General features: G+C 49.6%; 1 protein-coding gene across 1 annotated transcript; it reads right to left on the reverse strand.

The window, feature by feature from the left end:
• Positions 1–799: 799 nt before the first annotated feature.
• ppp1r1b (protein phosphatase 1, regulatory (inhibitor) subunit 1B) lies at positions 800–15,460 on the reverse strand. Its single transcript, XM_049003181.1, has 5 exons — positions 15,041–15,460; positions 3,215–3,298; positions 2,617–2,692; positions 1,343–1,489; positions 800–988 (listed from the first exon to the last, which is right to left on the reverse strand). Exons 1-5 carry the CDS (start codon positions 15,152–15,154, stop codon positions 816–818), a joined length of 594 nt encoding a protein of 197 aa, XP_048859138.1. The 5' UTR covers positions 15,155–15,460; the 3' UTR covers positions 800–815.
• Positions 15,461–17,439: the final 1,979 nt, after the last annotated feature.

Consider the following 17,439-nt stretch of genomic DNA (forward strand, 5'->3'; position numbering starts at 1 on the left):
CCATGCCCCCCCACCCCACCCCCGATGCCCCTGCCTGTCTCTGTGACGCAGAGAAAGCTTCCCCCTCAGGAATGATAAAGATCAAACTGACTAAGACAATGCATTTTGTACGATCAGAATTCAGCATCTGCTCACGTTTCCCGCCCAGCTCGTGTTTCTTTATTGGGATGTGGATTTAACACTGATTTCTGTGTCTCATGAGTATTAGCTACATGTCTGCTCTTAATACTCAAGAGAACCAAGTGCTGGCCAACTAGAAGGGAATGTTGGGCATTCGAGGTTCTGAATCCACAGATCCATGCCAGGATTTTGTTTCTACCAACCAACTGAGCATAAAGAGTCACAATCACTCAGAGTAGCCAGCCGGTTAGTAAAAACAAAACTTTGGTCTGGATTTGTAGCTTCTGGACCTGAAATGGCGAATGTTGCTAAAGGTCCCCCTGATATTATATTAACCCAGAGGCAGGTTAACCTGCAACAGTCTCAGGGCGTGTCGACATTCTCGGAACACCCAAGGCTTCGGGAACAGGCTGCAGGCCTCCAGAGCTTCTCCTGAAGATCCTGCTGTCCTGTTCTTCGTTTAAATGTCCCCCACAAAAATATATATTTTACATGAAAGGAGGAAAACATTCTGGGAGTAAAAAAAAAACACATCTGACATTCTGCTTCAGGAAAAAAGGAAGGACGTGTTCTGTATTTCAGTTTCAGGTTGGTGTGGCAGCCAAATTTCAAACTCTATGAACCTTTCCCCACCTCCCTAGCTATGTCAGGACATTGATCACCCCCCCCCCCCAGCTCCAATCCACCCTCCCCTCTCAATCAGTCCCCCTTCCTCTTCTGTCTTCTTCCTGCTCCCCGTCCCCCTCCTCATCCTCATCTTCCGCTCCATCGTCTCCCCGCTTGGTGCCGTCGCCCAGCTCTGCAGCGATCCCTGGCCTCAGCTGCCATTCCGATTGGCTGTCTGAGGAGCCTGTCTCTGCCTGGCGTTCTGGGAAGACAGGAAGGAGGGGCGTGTCGGGATTCTTTTGACGGGTTCTGATTGGAGCTCTCTGAACAGCCAGTTAAGCCCCGTAGGCCTGTGCACAATGACATCATTTGTTTCTGTCTTTGCATGACCGTCATTGTGTTTCCGTAAACACTGAAGACTTACGAGGGACACTACAGAGACAGTGTAGCAAGCATTATGGGTAATTTGTGAGGTTGTTATTGTTCACATATCCCGTATCAGTAACTGTCTGCCTCTCTGTGTCACCGTCATCATCATGTCAGTACGTTAGTGTATAGAGTAGCGAAGCGACATCACCGTGGGGTGATCAGGACGGCCTTTGGCAGCGTCGCTCACCGGGCACCTGGACCAGCACCTCCTGCCTCTCATCTCCCTCCTCCCCCAGCCAAAGGCGATCCTCGCTCTCGTCCCCCTCAGAGGGATCCTCCAAGGGTGGGCAGATGCCCAGGTTCTGCATGTGAGCTTGAGCCATCCTCTGCACAGCTGTACCCAGACACACACACATGCAGACGCACACACAGGGATAAACGGGGGTTGGGTTGGGGTTCATGTTTACCAGGCTTTTGCTTCCATGCACAATGACTGTCTTTTGGTTGCGAACAACATCAGCTGTGGCTTTTATTGTATGTCAATCAGAAATAGGGTTTAATGTGCAATCAGCACCAGCTTTCTCTTCTGACACTAAGGATTTCTGACTGGGGAGTCTCTCTCCCCTACTGGTTCACGTTTGTGTCTGTGTGGATTATTTTGCCCCATATCACTTGGCCCCTTGATGTTAGGACAATGCAGTTCTCCACTCCTCCAGTAGGGGTGGGAGAGGCGAGCGTTACAGGTTGTGATGGAGAGAATTATGATGTTCAGAAAGTAACGAGGAAGCCTGTCAGGGACGTAGGAGGGACAAATGTTGCGTAACTTGCAGATTACTGCTTCCCAGAAGATGGTAGCAAACTTATATAACTTGCTCTCCGACGCTTGCCTCTTGTGTGGTCGTTACTGAGGTGTGGAGAGTCGCTTTCCGCAGTCACGCTGTTTTACGGCGGCGACGCATGTTTACAAATGCAGGCCGTGCATGTGAGCGTGGAGGCCCGCTTGCTCAGGTCTGCGAGGGTGGGGAAGGCGGCCGGGGCCCAGCTGTGGTGTAATCCTGGATGATCCATAGCTGTCCAGCATTACACTCCCTGCACATCTGTTGTTACCTCTAATCCTCTGCTACCCCCCACCCCCCCCCAGGAACACACACAGAGTCAAGAAGCAAAACACAGAAGAGAAGCCTGGTAAGATACTAGGCAAAGGCTAGGCCGGTTCGTCGGTAAGGCTCAAATGCACACACACGCATGCACACACGCCCTAAATTTGCACGGATGTCCCACTGGCCCTGTACTAACTTCCATAAAATCCTTCAGTGTCCCGCATCTGAGAACAGACCCAGAACTGTGCCACGTCCGTGGATAATCAGCCGGGATTCAGAGACACAAGCTGTCCCAGCCGCTCCTAAGGCATTATGGGAAAAGTCGTACAAATCCGGTCCCTGTAGAGATTCGCTCTACGTGCACAAGCACACACCCCCCCCACCCCCCGACATCCCTCTTTTCTAATACTGGGACAAGCACCTTTGAGTGAAGGGGGCTGGTAAACCCCGGGGACGACTCTCTTCGGCTTCAGTACGCCGTTCTCTCCCACAACCCACTGCAGAAACACAAGCAGACAGCCGCAGTACGGCGTGGTTACAAAGGCGAGGACTGTGTTTGGGACTGGACACAAGGTGGATGTTTCAGGCCTGTTTTAAAGGTGCCCTTTGTTGGTTTTTCTGTGAGCTTTTGGTAGTGTGTAGAATAAACCTGTTCTTGTTAACTGTGTAAATGCTGTTAGGGAGAGGATCTGATTGGCTTCCAGCCAAAATGGGAGTTTTAAGAAGTTACAGGCAGGGGCATACAGTATATCAAGGCGGGCCCAGCTGAAAGCTGATTGGCCCCCATAGTGCCCTCTCCCCTGTCACTCACCAATCCTAAACATACCATTGGCTAATGGCAAGGTTGGGGGTCTCTATATGAATTAAGGGCCCACTTATGCCCTCCCACCTTGAATAAACCCTGAATCACCCCTGGTTATAGGATGTAAATGCTCTATGCTATTGCTGGAGATGGTTCAGCTGCTTGAATTCGATGGAACATGACGAAGGTGGGGGGCGGGGGGGGGACGTCCATCAACCTGGTGTGTGGTGAGCTCATCGTCTGGGGACGGCTGTTCTGTCACTCTGAAGAGGGTGGCGGGGGTGGGCCGTCGGCGTCGAATCTGAGAACGGGGACAGAAAAGACAGAAAGCCAACAGCATGAGGCAGCCATTTGTATCTTAGATACCTTAATGAAGAGGGGGGTGTATACAAGGGCGGGGTCACAGGGGCACCGGCCAATGCTGGAAGCCGATTGGCTGACGGAACGCCACCACCTCTGCCACTCACTAATCCCAAACAAATCATTGGTTAATGATAAGGTTGCCCCCTCTGTATGAATTATGGCCTCTCTTATGCTCCCACCCTTAAAATTCCTTAAAATCACCCCCCACCCCCGACTAAAGTCCTGCTTTTAAGAACCAAGATGGGACTGAAGGGACCAGGGGAAGATGAGGACCAGGAATCTTCTGAGGGGGGCGGCGCCCTCACGATGCCGACCACAGCCCATTCGGTCCAGCCCTGCTCTCAGGTTCGGGTGTCGGGGTCCACAGCAATTGATCAAACACTGTGGTATCGCAGTTCGGAGGCTTTTTTTAACCAAAATTTTTAACTAAAGAAACATGGAATGTTTGCGTTGGTTGTACAAAATTTTGACAGCTGGGAGAACCTTTCATGCTGCTTCTCTTTTACATCATCTCTCCATTTTTTTCCTGCACACCTTTATCCTCCAGCAACAATTATATTTTTCTCCCCTCCTGAAGAGGTTTTTTTGACTTTTTTTGAGAGGTTTTTCAAAGCCTTTTTATTTAAAAGCGTATTTTGTTTCATCACCATACGCCAACAGTCTGTTGTCTCCACAGCCTATTCTTTACAGACCTTCTCCTTTCATCCCGCTGCCCGCATCTTCTGCCTGATGTCATGGTAGAAGCTCCTTACAGTAGTCAGTCTGACATTTCTCCACCTACCACTGAGAAGAGTCTGAGCCCCACACCTCATGGGAAAAGTCACCTTTTCCCACGGGAAAAACACCCCCCACCGGCCAGAACACGCCCCTGAAAGCGGCCGCAGCAGCCCTGCCCGATGGGGACGGCGCAATAACGCTCTTCACATCGTCCCAGAGGTGCGATTAATCCTAAAAGGCAGCGTAGGTGTTTGTGTGTGTAGTTTGAGCCCTTGTTTACGCACCGGCTTGTTTACGCACCGGCTTGTTTACGCTCACGTCTGACTGTGTGATTCACGTGTTCAGCTCGCGGTGACAGACGGGACTAATTGCGGGTATTGGCACGGTTTTTGTATTTAGAGTCTGCCTACTGTCCGTCAAACGGGGACCCATGGTCATTTATCTTTATGATTGCTGACAGGCTCTGGGGGGGGCTCCACTGGCAGGTCCCCGGGCCGGTCAAAGACCCCTTTCTTTACTTGCCGCTTTGTGAAAGAGCAGCTTCATGCTCCCGCTAATGAGTCGATCTTATCCAATTCACTCCATCCTGCTCACACAGAGACACAGGGGGCGTCATTAACGAGGAGGGTGGGGACAGGCTGGGGGTCACACACACAGACCGTTGTTTGGGCGATGGCCACTGACTGCGAGGGGGTAAGGTGCCAGATGACGCAACCCCCCCCCCCCCCCATAATTTTCCAGCCCGGATCGGCCCACTTCCAGGTTGCATAAGTGCGACTGTGATTCCGGCATTTCTGGGAACGCTGGCATGCCGGAGGAGAGATTATTCCCGTGTGGCGGCTTATTCCATGCTCTCACGCATCCGCGCATAAAGCCACGTTTCATTTTGCCTGGCTCCAGCTGTTCTGCTGTTTTTGGCAGCAGAAGTGTTTTCGAGCGCGAGGAAAAGGCCCAGCTACCGCGGAGCCCGCGGACGCCACGGCCCGTCCCTACGTACCACCTCCGAAAAAGCCGCAGCACGGCATTCGTTACCGGCAAGGCATTCATTACCGCACGGCACCGGCTTGGCCATCAAAGCCAGACCGGCATTTCGAGGATGAGTAACGACAGCACGAGTTCTGGAGAAGCAGACCATGGACTGCGGGACACAGCAAAGAGGGGCCATGGTGGAGGGGGGGGGGGTTGGGCATAAAATCATGTCTATTTGTCTGCTTGTCTTTGAAAAACTGAGATATAACCTTTTCTTACCGATTTACATTCAATTATTTGGAGGTGATTTTTTTTCGTGATCGTTCATCACTGCATTCTTAACGTTACCTGGTCACCAGTCACCAACCTGCCCCCCCCCCCCCCACTGACAGTTTGGATTCCGTAAGACACGTGCTCATGAAGATATGTTCATCTGGAAGGGTGGGGGGGGGGGTGTGGACGTCCTTGGGCAGGGAAAAGTCATCTGAACACAGTTACTAGTGTACAGAACAGACTCCGCCCCCCCCCAACCCTCAGAACAAGCTGCCCTTCCCTAAACTCAATGCCTGTTTTGTGTTCTTGTGTCTCCCCCCACACTTAAATCTAAAACTCATCTCCATCCTACAACCAGAGCCTCCCATTCAACATCATGTGGGTCTGTATGCACAGAGTATCACAGTAATTATGGCACCGTAAACCATTTGGGTCTTTTTTATGGACCTGTCATGTCAATACTGTCAGCCAGGACCTGTTAGAGTAACCTCCCAATTAAACGATTCTAACGTTTTCCACTGTGCTGCTACTTAAAAGCTAAAATAAATACATAATTTTGTACAAACAGTCCTGCAAAGCCAAATACTGTAAAATGTCTTGGCAGCATGTCAAGTCCTGGTCAGATTCAAGTTCTCTTGAGGTCAGCTGGACAGAAATCCACTGAAGAGAGGGGTTAGTGTCAAAAGCCCCCCCCCACTATTTTTAATTATACACACACATATACAATGAGAGAGAGACAGAGACAGACAGACATGGGTCTCCTTACTGGTTCAAAACTGGAAATCAGTTACTGCCCCCCCCAGGGTATCCTAAAGGCTGGAAATAAGTTCATACTGGTTGAAGCTCTTCTTATAAAGGCCCCCCAAAGGCTGACAGACCACCGATCTGCAGATCTGAGTCCCGATCAGCGAAGGCGCCCTGTACGAGCCGGGGCACGCAGGCCGTAGCTCTGCTGACGCTAATGCCACATCGGGGGGGTGGGGGGGGGGTCATTAACACCAAAATTACAGCCTGTGGCATCTATCTTAGTTGAGTGGGAGAAGGTTCAGCAGTCCAGCAGCAAGGATATACAGACAGAGGATATAAAAATAAAATCGAACCTCGACCTTCACCAGTGCAGAGAAAATAATGATAGTGATGAAAGTAAAATAGCAATAAAGACAAATATATAGCGTACAAACAATCTGCAGTACGCAGCATTTACAGAATATACACAAATAATCATGCACTGTCCAAAATCATGTATCTAAAATAATGTGCAATAAGGATTGAAATGTCAGCACTGCTTGTGCAAATATAGCATAAATAAAGTCAGGAGGCAGCAGTGAAGAAGACAGTCAGATATCCGGGGCGGGACAGAGATAAGGCTGCGAGATTAGAGACAGAGGGTTCAGTCAGTGCCTCCCTGCCGGCTGCTGCGGGACCCTGCTGGAGGAGGGAGAAGCTCACCTGCCAAACAGCAGCTGGTACAAAGGAGCGTCTGAGGAGCTCGGATCTGCCCCCGTATCGGCATCCTGGAGCTACAGGCCTTCAGAACGTCCACTTGGATGTGGCCCTCGTACTCCCCCGCCCCCCCCCCCCCCTTTTTGCTTTTCTCGTGTTTTCACTGGACCTCGTGCCTTTTCAGTCCCTACGTTTCACATTCTGCTCCTAAGCTGTCCGGCTGCTCCGCACAGCCCCACTGGCCTATAAAGGGAGGCAGTAGGATGGATTAAAGGAGATCTGAAGGCTCCCCCCGAGAGAGGTGCCCCCGCCCAGGCCTCCTATCCACCCAGCGGGTCCAACTGGCACCAGCAGGTCCCGGATCTACGGCCCCCGTCAGCCTCGTTATCCCAGTCCGCCTCGTCACTTCGTTGCGCATCTGAAGATCGCTCCACATTTAACCAATTTTTTTAAAACGGGGGGAGCAGCATGTACAGTGGATTTTGATCCACTATCATATTTATTCACTTTACCCTCTTAGCCCCATCAATATCCAGCTGGTTCCTTCCTCTCTAATCTCTCTGATCTGGTGTCTGGCTTATGCTACAATTTGTGTTTTTTTTCCCTCCCTCTTCCCTAATTATTCTTCTGCTCCTCTGGCCTGCTTTGCCCTGATCCATCTCTGATCTGCCAGTAAATTCACCCACTGTTATATTTAGTAGCACTTTGGCTACATGCTGCTACGCTATTTAGGTTATTAGCATGAAGATGATGGTGATACGAAGCCGTTCCCTTTATTAGCAAGACGACTGTATGCAGTCATGCTTTTTTTGTCCGTTAGCCTACTGGCTAAATAGAGCTGTGCAGCTTCCTTCATTAGCATCTCAGCTGTACCTAGTTATGCTACTTTCTCTATGCTAGGTTCTCCGCAGGACTTTGAAGTAAAATTCGGTCCTTGCTGCTTCAGTGCTGAACCGGAGAGGCCATGTTGATCGCAAAAGAACATCTGAAATGACTGATTCAATGCTACCAGGTGACTGAGCTAAGACCTGTCATAATGGCCGTGAACCTGGACATTGTTGCTGTTCTGCTGGGACGAAGTAGCCAACCCTATTGTGTCTCAGGGGTGCGGGAACCTATCGGTTGCTAGTAGTGAGGGCCGGGTCACGTTCCCAATCTGTTAGCCTGGAAAAATCACATAGGGAAGTGAGCAGGGCAGGACTACAGGGCCGTCAATCACAAGGACCGTATCTGACTGTCCAATTTTCACCATCCGAGGTCGATGGGACAGTCAGCGCAGAAGATACAGCCAACGTCAACAGATACGACGACAAATAAACCATCAGCCATGAGCTAAGTAATATTGTGCTAAATGTTAAAGATAATCTCTGTTGTAGCATGTTTACGGCTACTGACCTTGGTCTGAGCTGTACAGCTAGCAAAACAGAATGGGACGTAGCATGCAAAGAACAGAAAGTTCCAGAACGGACTGCGCCTAGCCTGCTAGCTTCCTGTTACTATTAAGCTGGATCCAACAGGTGGAGTTGGCGGAAACGCAAAGCAAACAGCCAAGTCGTCATCTTGACACCGCAGCCACATGCCCCGGAATGACTCGGCAAGGCTTGGAATGTAGGCTGTGCTCCCTCAAGCCCGTCCGTCCACCTTCGAGAACGCCGTGGGTCTGGAGCCTGTCATTGGAAGCGTGGATACGCACACACACACACACGCAGACAGTGATTGAAAACCACAGGAAGGTGGGAAAACGTGCGAATGTCACCGGCAACCCTGGAGGCAAACAAGACGACCATTACTGCTTTCATTACTCTACTCCTTTTACCGTAGATTCGCGCCTCGAACACGCACCGCGCTACTTAAAAATCCGATCAGAATCAAGCAGCGGATCAGCGACAATGCCATTGGATGGAGTCCATGCGCAGGTCAGCATGTAAAAAATATATTTATATAGACCTCAGAATGAGTTCAGTCATGGTGGTGATTAGTTGGCTAGCTGGGAGCCTGGCCGGAACAAACATCTTCAGGCGACAGCTGGGCAGCCCTGACGTGGATGTTTAGATGGTGGCCAAAGTTCTCTCCCAGAGCTGACAACAGGCCAATCCACTGGGATCAGATGGTAGGGGGGGGGGGGGGATTTGGGGGTTAGCTGGGGAGACGTCCACTCCTTACTTTAATGAAGTAACATAGCAGGAGTATTATTGGTGTTTAGATGTCGCGGCGATACATTCCACCAAAAGAAATGAAAACCAGATGACTCCTCCTATTCCTGTTATTTTAAAACCAAATAAAATTAATTATTCATTATATAATTTTACTTTATAAGGAAATGCACTCAGTAGTGCAGTGGGGGGTAGCAGCAGCTTACTACTGCAGATCACGTGGCTGCAACTGAACACACACACACAAACAGGTCAAGAAGTTCGGTTATGCTGCTAATCATTATAACGTCTAAAATGTTGTCGTCTATTGCAAACCTGCTGCGGTGGCAGTTCAGTGGCAGGAAACGTCTTATTAATTAGAGAGGTCAAAGGACAACGGCCAGACCTGTTAGACCAAACAGCAGGGCGGCCGCAAGTGCAAAAACAGAACTGCAGTGGTGTGGAAATGTTTCTCTGAGCCTCCCCGGCCCGGAAATGATTCTGGAGGTAAAAGGGGGTTTGAAGAAAGTGAAAGCGTGTAAATTAAAAAGCTGGCGGGGGCGTCCTGCAGTTTCTATATTTAGAAAAACTTAGTAATGTGTGGTGGGGGGGGAGGGACAACATGATTAAGCTTTTTGACACAGCCCCCCCCAAGTCAATATAAACTTTCCACGTAAACATTCTTGGCCACATGGCTGTGGGCCCAGACAGACTCCTATCAGCCTGTTAGCAGTAACCCTGCTCGTACTCTGCCCTCTGGACACATCGGGCTTGTGAATACACCCTACGGCCCCATCCTGATGAACCCGGGGATATCAGAGTACCTTTGAATCGCCCGTTCCGAGGCCGGCAGTCCACAACCGCCCCGTACGTCACGTGTTATTCACGCCGTTTGTGTGCATGTCCACCGCAGCCCCATCCACCCCGGGCCGCTGACACCGCGATCCGCGCCGATCCGCACGCAGCGATGGCCACTTTGGTTTTTAGAAGAGAGAACTTGCTGGATGGAAGCAATTAAGAGCCACACACCCGGCCCCGGTGGCGTCACCCAGAATCCTCGGCGGCTCGGCCCCGTATGAATGCAACTCAGGGTCCGGAAACTCGGCTCACACATGTTTTTCGTATCTTTGTCCCCACAAGGTAAAAAAAAAGTCACAAGTTTTTATCACAATGTGGGGAAATTTGGTCCCCCACAATGTAATAATTACAAACACACACATACACACACATACACACTCTTCTTAAGGCTGCTTTTACTATCATTTACCCACCACAAATCCATGTCTCCTTCACACATAAACACACACATCAATGTACAAACATGGACAGTAACTTGTCTTGCTATTACATACCCAATCTACCTCCCTCTCCATTGAGTATCTCCAAAGACACACACACACACACACACACACACACACACACACACACACACACACACGTGTATTCATAACTTTGTAGGTGACCGTCCACTCATTTACATTTAATCTACACACAATTGACACAACATATGTGTACACAAGTCTTTTGCAAGAAAGGTTAACAAATACAAAGCTAAAGTTTGGTAAACTTCAAGCAAACAACGAAATTCACTGCTCACATGAAAACAAAAATAACATATCAAAAGTGCTAATGGTTTCTGGAAGCTGACGTCACTCCAGAGCAGTGTGACACGTAGGAATGTGTATACCATTTAATTTTTAAAGTAAATGTGTGCAGGAGCCTAACAAACACTGTATGATGACACTGAGTGGCTGCTGTGTCAACGTCAACATATGGAGCGAAGGCCCATACAGAGTGAAGGCCCACCTCAACATACGGAGCAAAGACCCAAATCAATATACAGAGTGAAGGCCCATATCGCCCACATCAACATACAGAGTGGTACTACACTTCTGCAGCCTGCACATGACAGCACTGAGGGAAAGGGAGAGAGACTGCAGGACAGCAATGGGAGAGGGAGAGAGACTGCAGGATAGCAATAAGGGAAGGGGAGAGAAAGACTGCAGGACATCACTGAGGGAAGGGGAGAGAGATTGTAGGACAGCACTGAAGGAGGGAGGGAGAGAGAGAGAGACTCCAGGACAGCACTGAGGGAGAGGGAGAGAGAGAGACTGCAAGACAGCACTGAGAGCGGTAGAGAGAGAGAGAGAGAGAGAGAGAGACTGCAGGACAGCAATGAGGGAGGGAGAGAAATTCACACCTAGGGCCCGCCTACGCCATTTGCAGATGATAAAATTTAAGTAGCCTTCAAATATCATACCCATCATGCACTGCAATAGTTAGCAAATTCCACAAACAAGCTTTTTTTCATTAAATACACACCTAGACAAGAGTTTGACTACAAAACACTACAAACTACTACATTTCAAAATTGTTCAAGTATTGGCCGAAATTTTTTATGTTTTATGACTCTCACCATAATGAGATTGTACAAATAAAAATGCGAGATATAAAAGTAGCATGGAGTTATGTAACATGCATGACATAAGTGCCTATATCCTCCTGAATGTTTTGTGCACACGTGACATTTGCAGGGATGTGGGTAGGGGGGTTCTCTCATTGTTGCTGTCGGGGGCCAGCCCTGAGGCAACTGCCCCGGCTACCAGTCTGCCCCTGAAGAGACTGCAGGACAGCACTGACACACAGGAGGGGTCACAGGGCAATGCCGGCAGATTCACATTACCTCATCGGCCCTCTCCGGGCCACACCTGGTATGGGCGTCCGTGGGAGAAGGGGGACCGTACCCAGGTGCCCGTCGTAATGAGGGGCAGCTAACCCCTGGAGAGGCCGGCACCTGCCTTGAGACTGTCTGGCGATAGCGGCACAGACACAGTGCCACCTCTCTTCTGTGTTTGTCCACAAACACGCTCTGGCAGCGAGCGAGCAGGTGAGCTCAATGACTCAGGGAGGGCAATTACTGTTTAGCTTGTTCTTTAAACTGAGTGCAGCTCTTACGGAGATGATTATGTTTGTCTTTATTTAATCCATCCGCAGATGAGGTAAATAGGTATGTGGAACTTACGACTATAATCAGCTTAGTGGTGCAGAGATCAGATATTATCAGATAAACTGTTGAGATACTTGTGATCTCGAAATGATGGAAAAAATGATTTGCCAAAACCACATTCTTGCTCTAAGTATTTGAACTGAACACAATCAGTTGTCAGGGGGGGCTTCAACGCACAGGTTTACCTGAGCTGAAGTCCAGGGGCCACTGTTTATAACAACCATTATTTCATTCAGTTTATTTGTATATACTGCCTTTCACAGCAAAATTGCCCCAAGGTGCTTACATAGGTATGTTGTAATATATTACTGTACAACTAAATCCCTAGTGTACCCCAACAGCATCTTGGTGTTAATGGATGGGGCAGTGAGTGCCTGAGATCAGAGGATCACGGGTTTGAGCCTTGACCTTCACAGAACAGTCACGTGTCTGTGGACCATTGAGCCAAGGGTGCTGCACAATGACCCCCCCCCCCAAGCTATGGAGAGCAAGATGGTGTAGGCAAAGAGAAGCATCCCAATGTTCCTGTACTAAGGCGTACGGCAAGTGAAGTATTCATCATTTACATTGTTTATACAGAATACAGACACTCCCTGGCTCATGATGGGGTTACATTCCAATAAATTTATCGTAAGGTGAAAATATCATAAAGTGAAAATGTATTTTAATACGGTGCACCTAACCTAACGTCATAGCCTAGCTTAGCCTACTTTCACATGCTTAGCACACCTACATTAGCCTACAGCTGGGCAAAATCGTTACCACAAAGCCTATTTTATAATCAAGTGTTGAATATCTCAAGTAATCCGTTGAGTAATCGTGTCCGTCGTGAAGTCGAAATACCGTAACGCAGACCACCGTAACCCTGGGAGCGTCTGTAATTCAAAAAGGCAGGGAAAAAAAGGAAGGAAGGAAGGAAGGAAGCCAGGTGAGAATAGAAGAGGGGAGGCTAAAATTAATCAAAAATAAATAAATAGAAAGCAGGAAGGATCACGGTGTAAACTAGAGCCATAGTCAAAGCCAAAGTCCATCAGTAAGTCAGTTCTCTGTGTCGGCCTCCCATCCCCGGTCGAAATCGACACCATTGTAGAAAACAGAAAATGGTGGGGGGGGGGGGGGCTTTGACTGTATTAATATGCCCCTGCCTGTTGCCTAGGAAACAAAGTCACTTTCTGACTCAAACTGTACCATATATTGCAGACTGTTTGACGACACTGCGGAAATGTCACAGAAACGTTATTTATCTCGTGCTGACGGACCCTGGGCTTTTCCCCACCACCGTAAATTAACTCTCAAACCGAAGCTCATCACCGAGGACCCCGGATAAATGCAGTATCAGCAGTTAAGACCGGCCCGATTCTGATCGCTCGCACCAGCGATTACCCACGCGGACGGTGAAATGCAGCCTGAAGCGGCTGAGCCAAGCCCGCGTGGATGAATATGCCGAGAGGTAGCCAGAGAGAAATGGATCCCCAGGTGGAAAAACACTCGGCGTTCCTCTGCGATTAAAAAAGGAAAATGAAACAGAGGCAACAAACACACAGAGGATGCGGGTGACCTTGCAGGTGACACTGTGAACCACTCAACTATGAGAGAAGTTATTATTTACATAGCTGCAGCATGGTTTGTGATAAAAACACACATTACAAACGTACACTGGGTTTTGTGTCCTATATGGACAGAAGCAGGTGCTTCGTCTGAACGTGGAAGCATGTAGAACGATCGGTGTGTCAAAACGCTTTCAGGGACAGGACTTCCCTAACAGGCCGTAGCGGGTCGACCAGGAGCGGCAAGTGAGAACAGCCTCCTCCTCCACCTTAGACTGCTGGAGTTCCCTGTCCTTGCTGTTATAAACATGCTTGGGATCAGCCTCCCGTTACCATGGTGCTTTGTCCTCATTGGACGACCGGACCACATGTCTACAATACTATTGGTCTGTCTTGGCACGACATTGAGAGGGTGGGTCCTTGCGCATATGTGTGACTCTTTGGGACAGTCTATAAGGGCAACCCTGTTTCAGGAGGGGTGGAGTGGCAGCACCCCCTCCCCTTGAATCTCAGAGGCCCTGCACTTATCGGATAGATCATATCTAGCCCTAAATGCAGCCTCTTCCTTCTTCCTTCCTCCGTTTTCCTCCATAAGGGCACCTCGTGTTTGCTCTCTCTTAATCTCTCATCTTCCTCTCTCACCTCTTCCTCTCTCTCTCTGTCACGCGTCTTCTCGCGGACAACCCAGAGACCTCAGCCCCCAACTCACCAAACCGGAACTTCTCGATAACAAAAAAAAAAAAAAAAATACTGCATCAGTATTAGCGGCTGCCATGGCGACGGTGGCCTTACTTTATAGCATCAAGTTAAAAGTTCCGGGCATCTAACGAGAGCAATAAATGGATGTGTGTCACCAAGAGACGCTGTGATAGGCTCGCGGGGAGGGTGCAGGGCGTGTCGCCGGGCCATCGCCGGCTAGAGGCAGCACGGCAGCCCTGGACAGACACTTCACGAGGACTTATCGTGATGCTGTTGTGCAACAGTTCTGCTGGGGGAGGTACAGGAAACGGCGACTTTTCTCACACGTACTTTTTCCTCTTGTGTCACTCTGTATGTAAACACAACGCAGGCTGTGACGGAAACCAGCCAACTGTCCCCCTCGCCTGCCATCCTGATCCGCTGTCCTAGGTTCTACAGTCTTTGACACTCTTCCAAACAGGCGGACTCGCAGCACACGATGCCCCGCACGACTCCTGGCTCGACGACCCCACCCCCGCTGAGTTGAGCAAGAGCGACAGATAAATAAAGCTGAGGGCTGAGGTAACGGGGGGGGTTGGGGGATGGAGGGGACGAGGCAGTCAACGAACTGAATACGAGGCACACGGAGAAACACATGAGGATTCATTTAATCATTACCTACTAGCTAACTGCCCCACGGGGAAAAGCACTGAGACACAGGATCGCAGCGAGCAAACAGTGAGCAGGAGTTACCTGGGGGCAGAAAAGACCCGTGTCGCCAAGGGAACAGGAACCAGGAATCCGGCTCGAGGGGGACAGCCTGTGAGTGGGACCTGCACAGCGGGCTGGGCTTTGACGTGTCCAATCAGCACGCACGCTAACACAGGCATGCTTACATGCACACGGGCACTCACCATCTCCACCTGCCTTGGGTCCAACGGGGGTGTCGGTGTGGCCGGCACCGAAAAGTGGATCTTCTTCCTCTCCTTCGCTTGTCCCCCCACCTCTGCCGGCACTGACGGATCCATGAACCTCTTTGGATTACAAACTTTGAGGGGGGGTCGGGGAACAGGTTTGGTCCCAGTAAAATGTCCCAAGCTGAGTCAGGGGTTCAGAGTCCGGTCCCAGCTTCGGTACACCTCTCCTTCCAACTTGCTTCCACTCTGACTCTCTTTCCACTCTGACTCCCTTAACGCTCCACTTCACTCTGCTTTGATGAATTCTTTTTCTCTTTCTCTCCCTTCCTCCGCAGCACGTCTATCTCGCACCGTTCCGTAGCATGCCTCTCAGTGCTCTCTCTCCCACACGCTCGCTCTTAACCTGTGCCGCAGGAGGGAACCAGGGGGCGGGGCTGGGTGGGGGGGGGGGTGTCCCTAGACCTGGCAGAGGGAGGGTAATAGAAATGAAGGGGTGGGCACAGGAAGGTGGGGGCGGAGAATGTGCAGCGAGAAAGGCCATTACTCTACATTTAAGCTGCACTCGGGTTTTTAATCTGGGGGGGGGGGGGGGCGGGCGTTAATCTCACAACACGTGCTGAGCCTCCTGTGACCCGCGTTTGGGCCTGAGAGATTTGTGCCAAAAAAAGGAATTGTGCCATCCCCAAGATGCTGGGGGGGGCGAAGACATTTCGTACATGAAGGAGAGAGACTGAAAGATGAAAATCGGTGGGAGTCAGAGAGATTGGAAGATGAAAATCGGTGGGAGTCAGAGAGATTGAAAGATGAAAATTGGTGGGAGTCAGAGAGACTGAAAGATGAAAATCGGTGGGAGTCAGAGAGACTGGAAGATGAAAATCGGTGGGAGTCAGAGAGACTGAAAGATGAAAATCGGTGGGAGTCAGAGAGATTGGAAGATGAAAATCGGTGGGAGTCAGAGAGATTGGAAGATGAAAATCGGTGGGAGTCAGAGAGATTGAAAGATGAAAATCGGTGGGAGTCAGAGAGATTGGAAGATGAAAATCGGTGGGAGTCAGAGAGATTGAAAGATGAAAATCGGTGGGAGTCAGAGAGATTGGAAGATGAAAATCGGTGGGAGTCAGAGAGATTGGAAGATGAAAATCGGTGGGAGTCAGAGAGATTGAAAGATGAAAATCGGTGGGAGTCAGAGAGATTGAAAGATGAAAATCAGTGTGAGTCAGAGAGATTGTTTTCAGTGAAAAAGCACCATGCCTGAACGCTGAGGCCATCCAGCTGAACTCAGCACACTGCAGGATAATGCATTGAAAACTAATATGCATTTAGGTTATCTAATTATATCTGATTTGGGGGATTGGGATGTTGTGCCTGTATTTGGAAGGTTGCTGGTTTAAATCCCAGAGCTGGCAGAATGATGTCACTGTCGGGCCCTTGAGTGAGACTCTTAAACCCCAGTTCTTCCAGGGATCCTCTGATGCCACGTTTTCTCACTGCTTTGGATAAAAACAACTGCCAACTAAATAATAAATCAATTATTCATTTTGCTAAAATCTTTTCCTTTTATTTAATTTCATTTCCTTGGGTCAGGAGCTAATCTGGATAGAACAGGCTGGTGTGTATGCAGGTTTTTGGGATAACCTTTAGGCCAGCTGTTCAAACCCAGGTGTGAGGATTCCTCAGCCAATCAGTCCTCTAATTAGTAATATAATTAGAGAGGTGCAGCGATAACCCGCACATACAGCGGCCCTTTCTGGGTCACCCCTGGCATAGAACAATCTTGAATTTAATTTAGTACATCAATTGACACATCCATCCATCCATCGCTTATCCTAGATTGGGTCACAGGGAGTCTATCCCAGGTGGCACAGGACATAAGGCAGGGCTATATCCCGAGGGGTATATCCCGAGTGGCATATCACTAGGGGTATATCACGAGTGGCATGCGCAGTCCATCGCAGGCCGTATTCAGCTCATACTAAAAAGAGAGCAGTTTGGAGACACAAATTAGTCTTCGAACGGCAGGAGATGATCGGAGTTCTCAGAGAAAACATACGCAGCACAGGGTGGAGGCAGTCGGTTTTAGCAGCACATCGAGCCCAGGGGAGACTCAAACCACTCACTGCTGGGGGTGCGAGGCAAGGGGACCTCCCACTGAGGTACTGAGCCACACTTAATTTAGCCTGTTTTAGTGCAATCATGGAAGATCTTTTTAGTACATAATCTAAAAAAAATCAGTGCAGACAAACTCACCAGCAAATGGGAATCTTGCAGGAGGCCCCAGCGAATCCTTCTCAGTGCACGACATGCGGCGGCATTAGTTTGGAGATGAGGTCACTGCCCGCAGGCTAGCGCGATGCTAATGCTTACCAGCTTCGGGGAAGCGGAGGGAACTAGCCGGC

Source organism: Brienomyrus brachyistius, unplaced genomic scaffold, assembly GCF_023856365.1.
Source record: "Brienomyrus brachyistius isolate T26 unplaced genomic scaffold, BBRACH_0.4 scaffold75, whole genome shotgun sequence".
Taxonomy (NCBI): Eukaryota; Metazoa; Chordata; class Actinopteri; order Osteoglossiformes; family Mormyridae; genus Brienomyrus; species Brienomyrus brachyistius.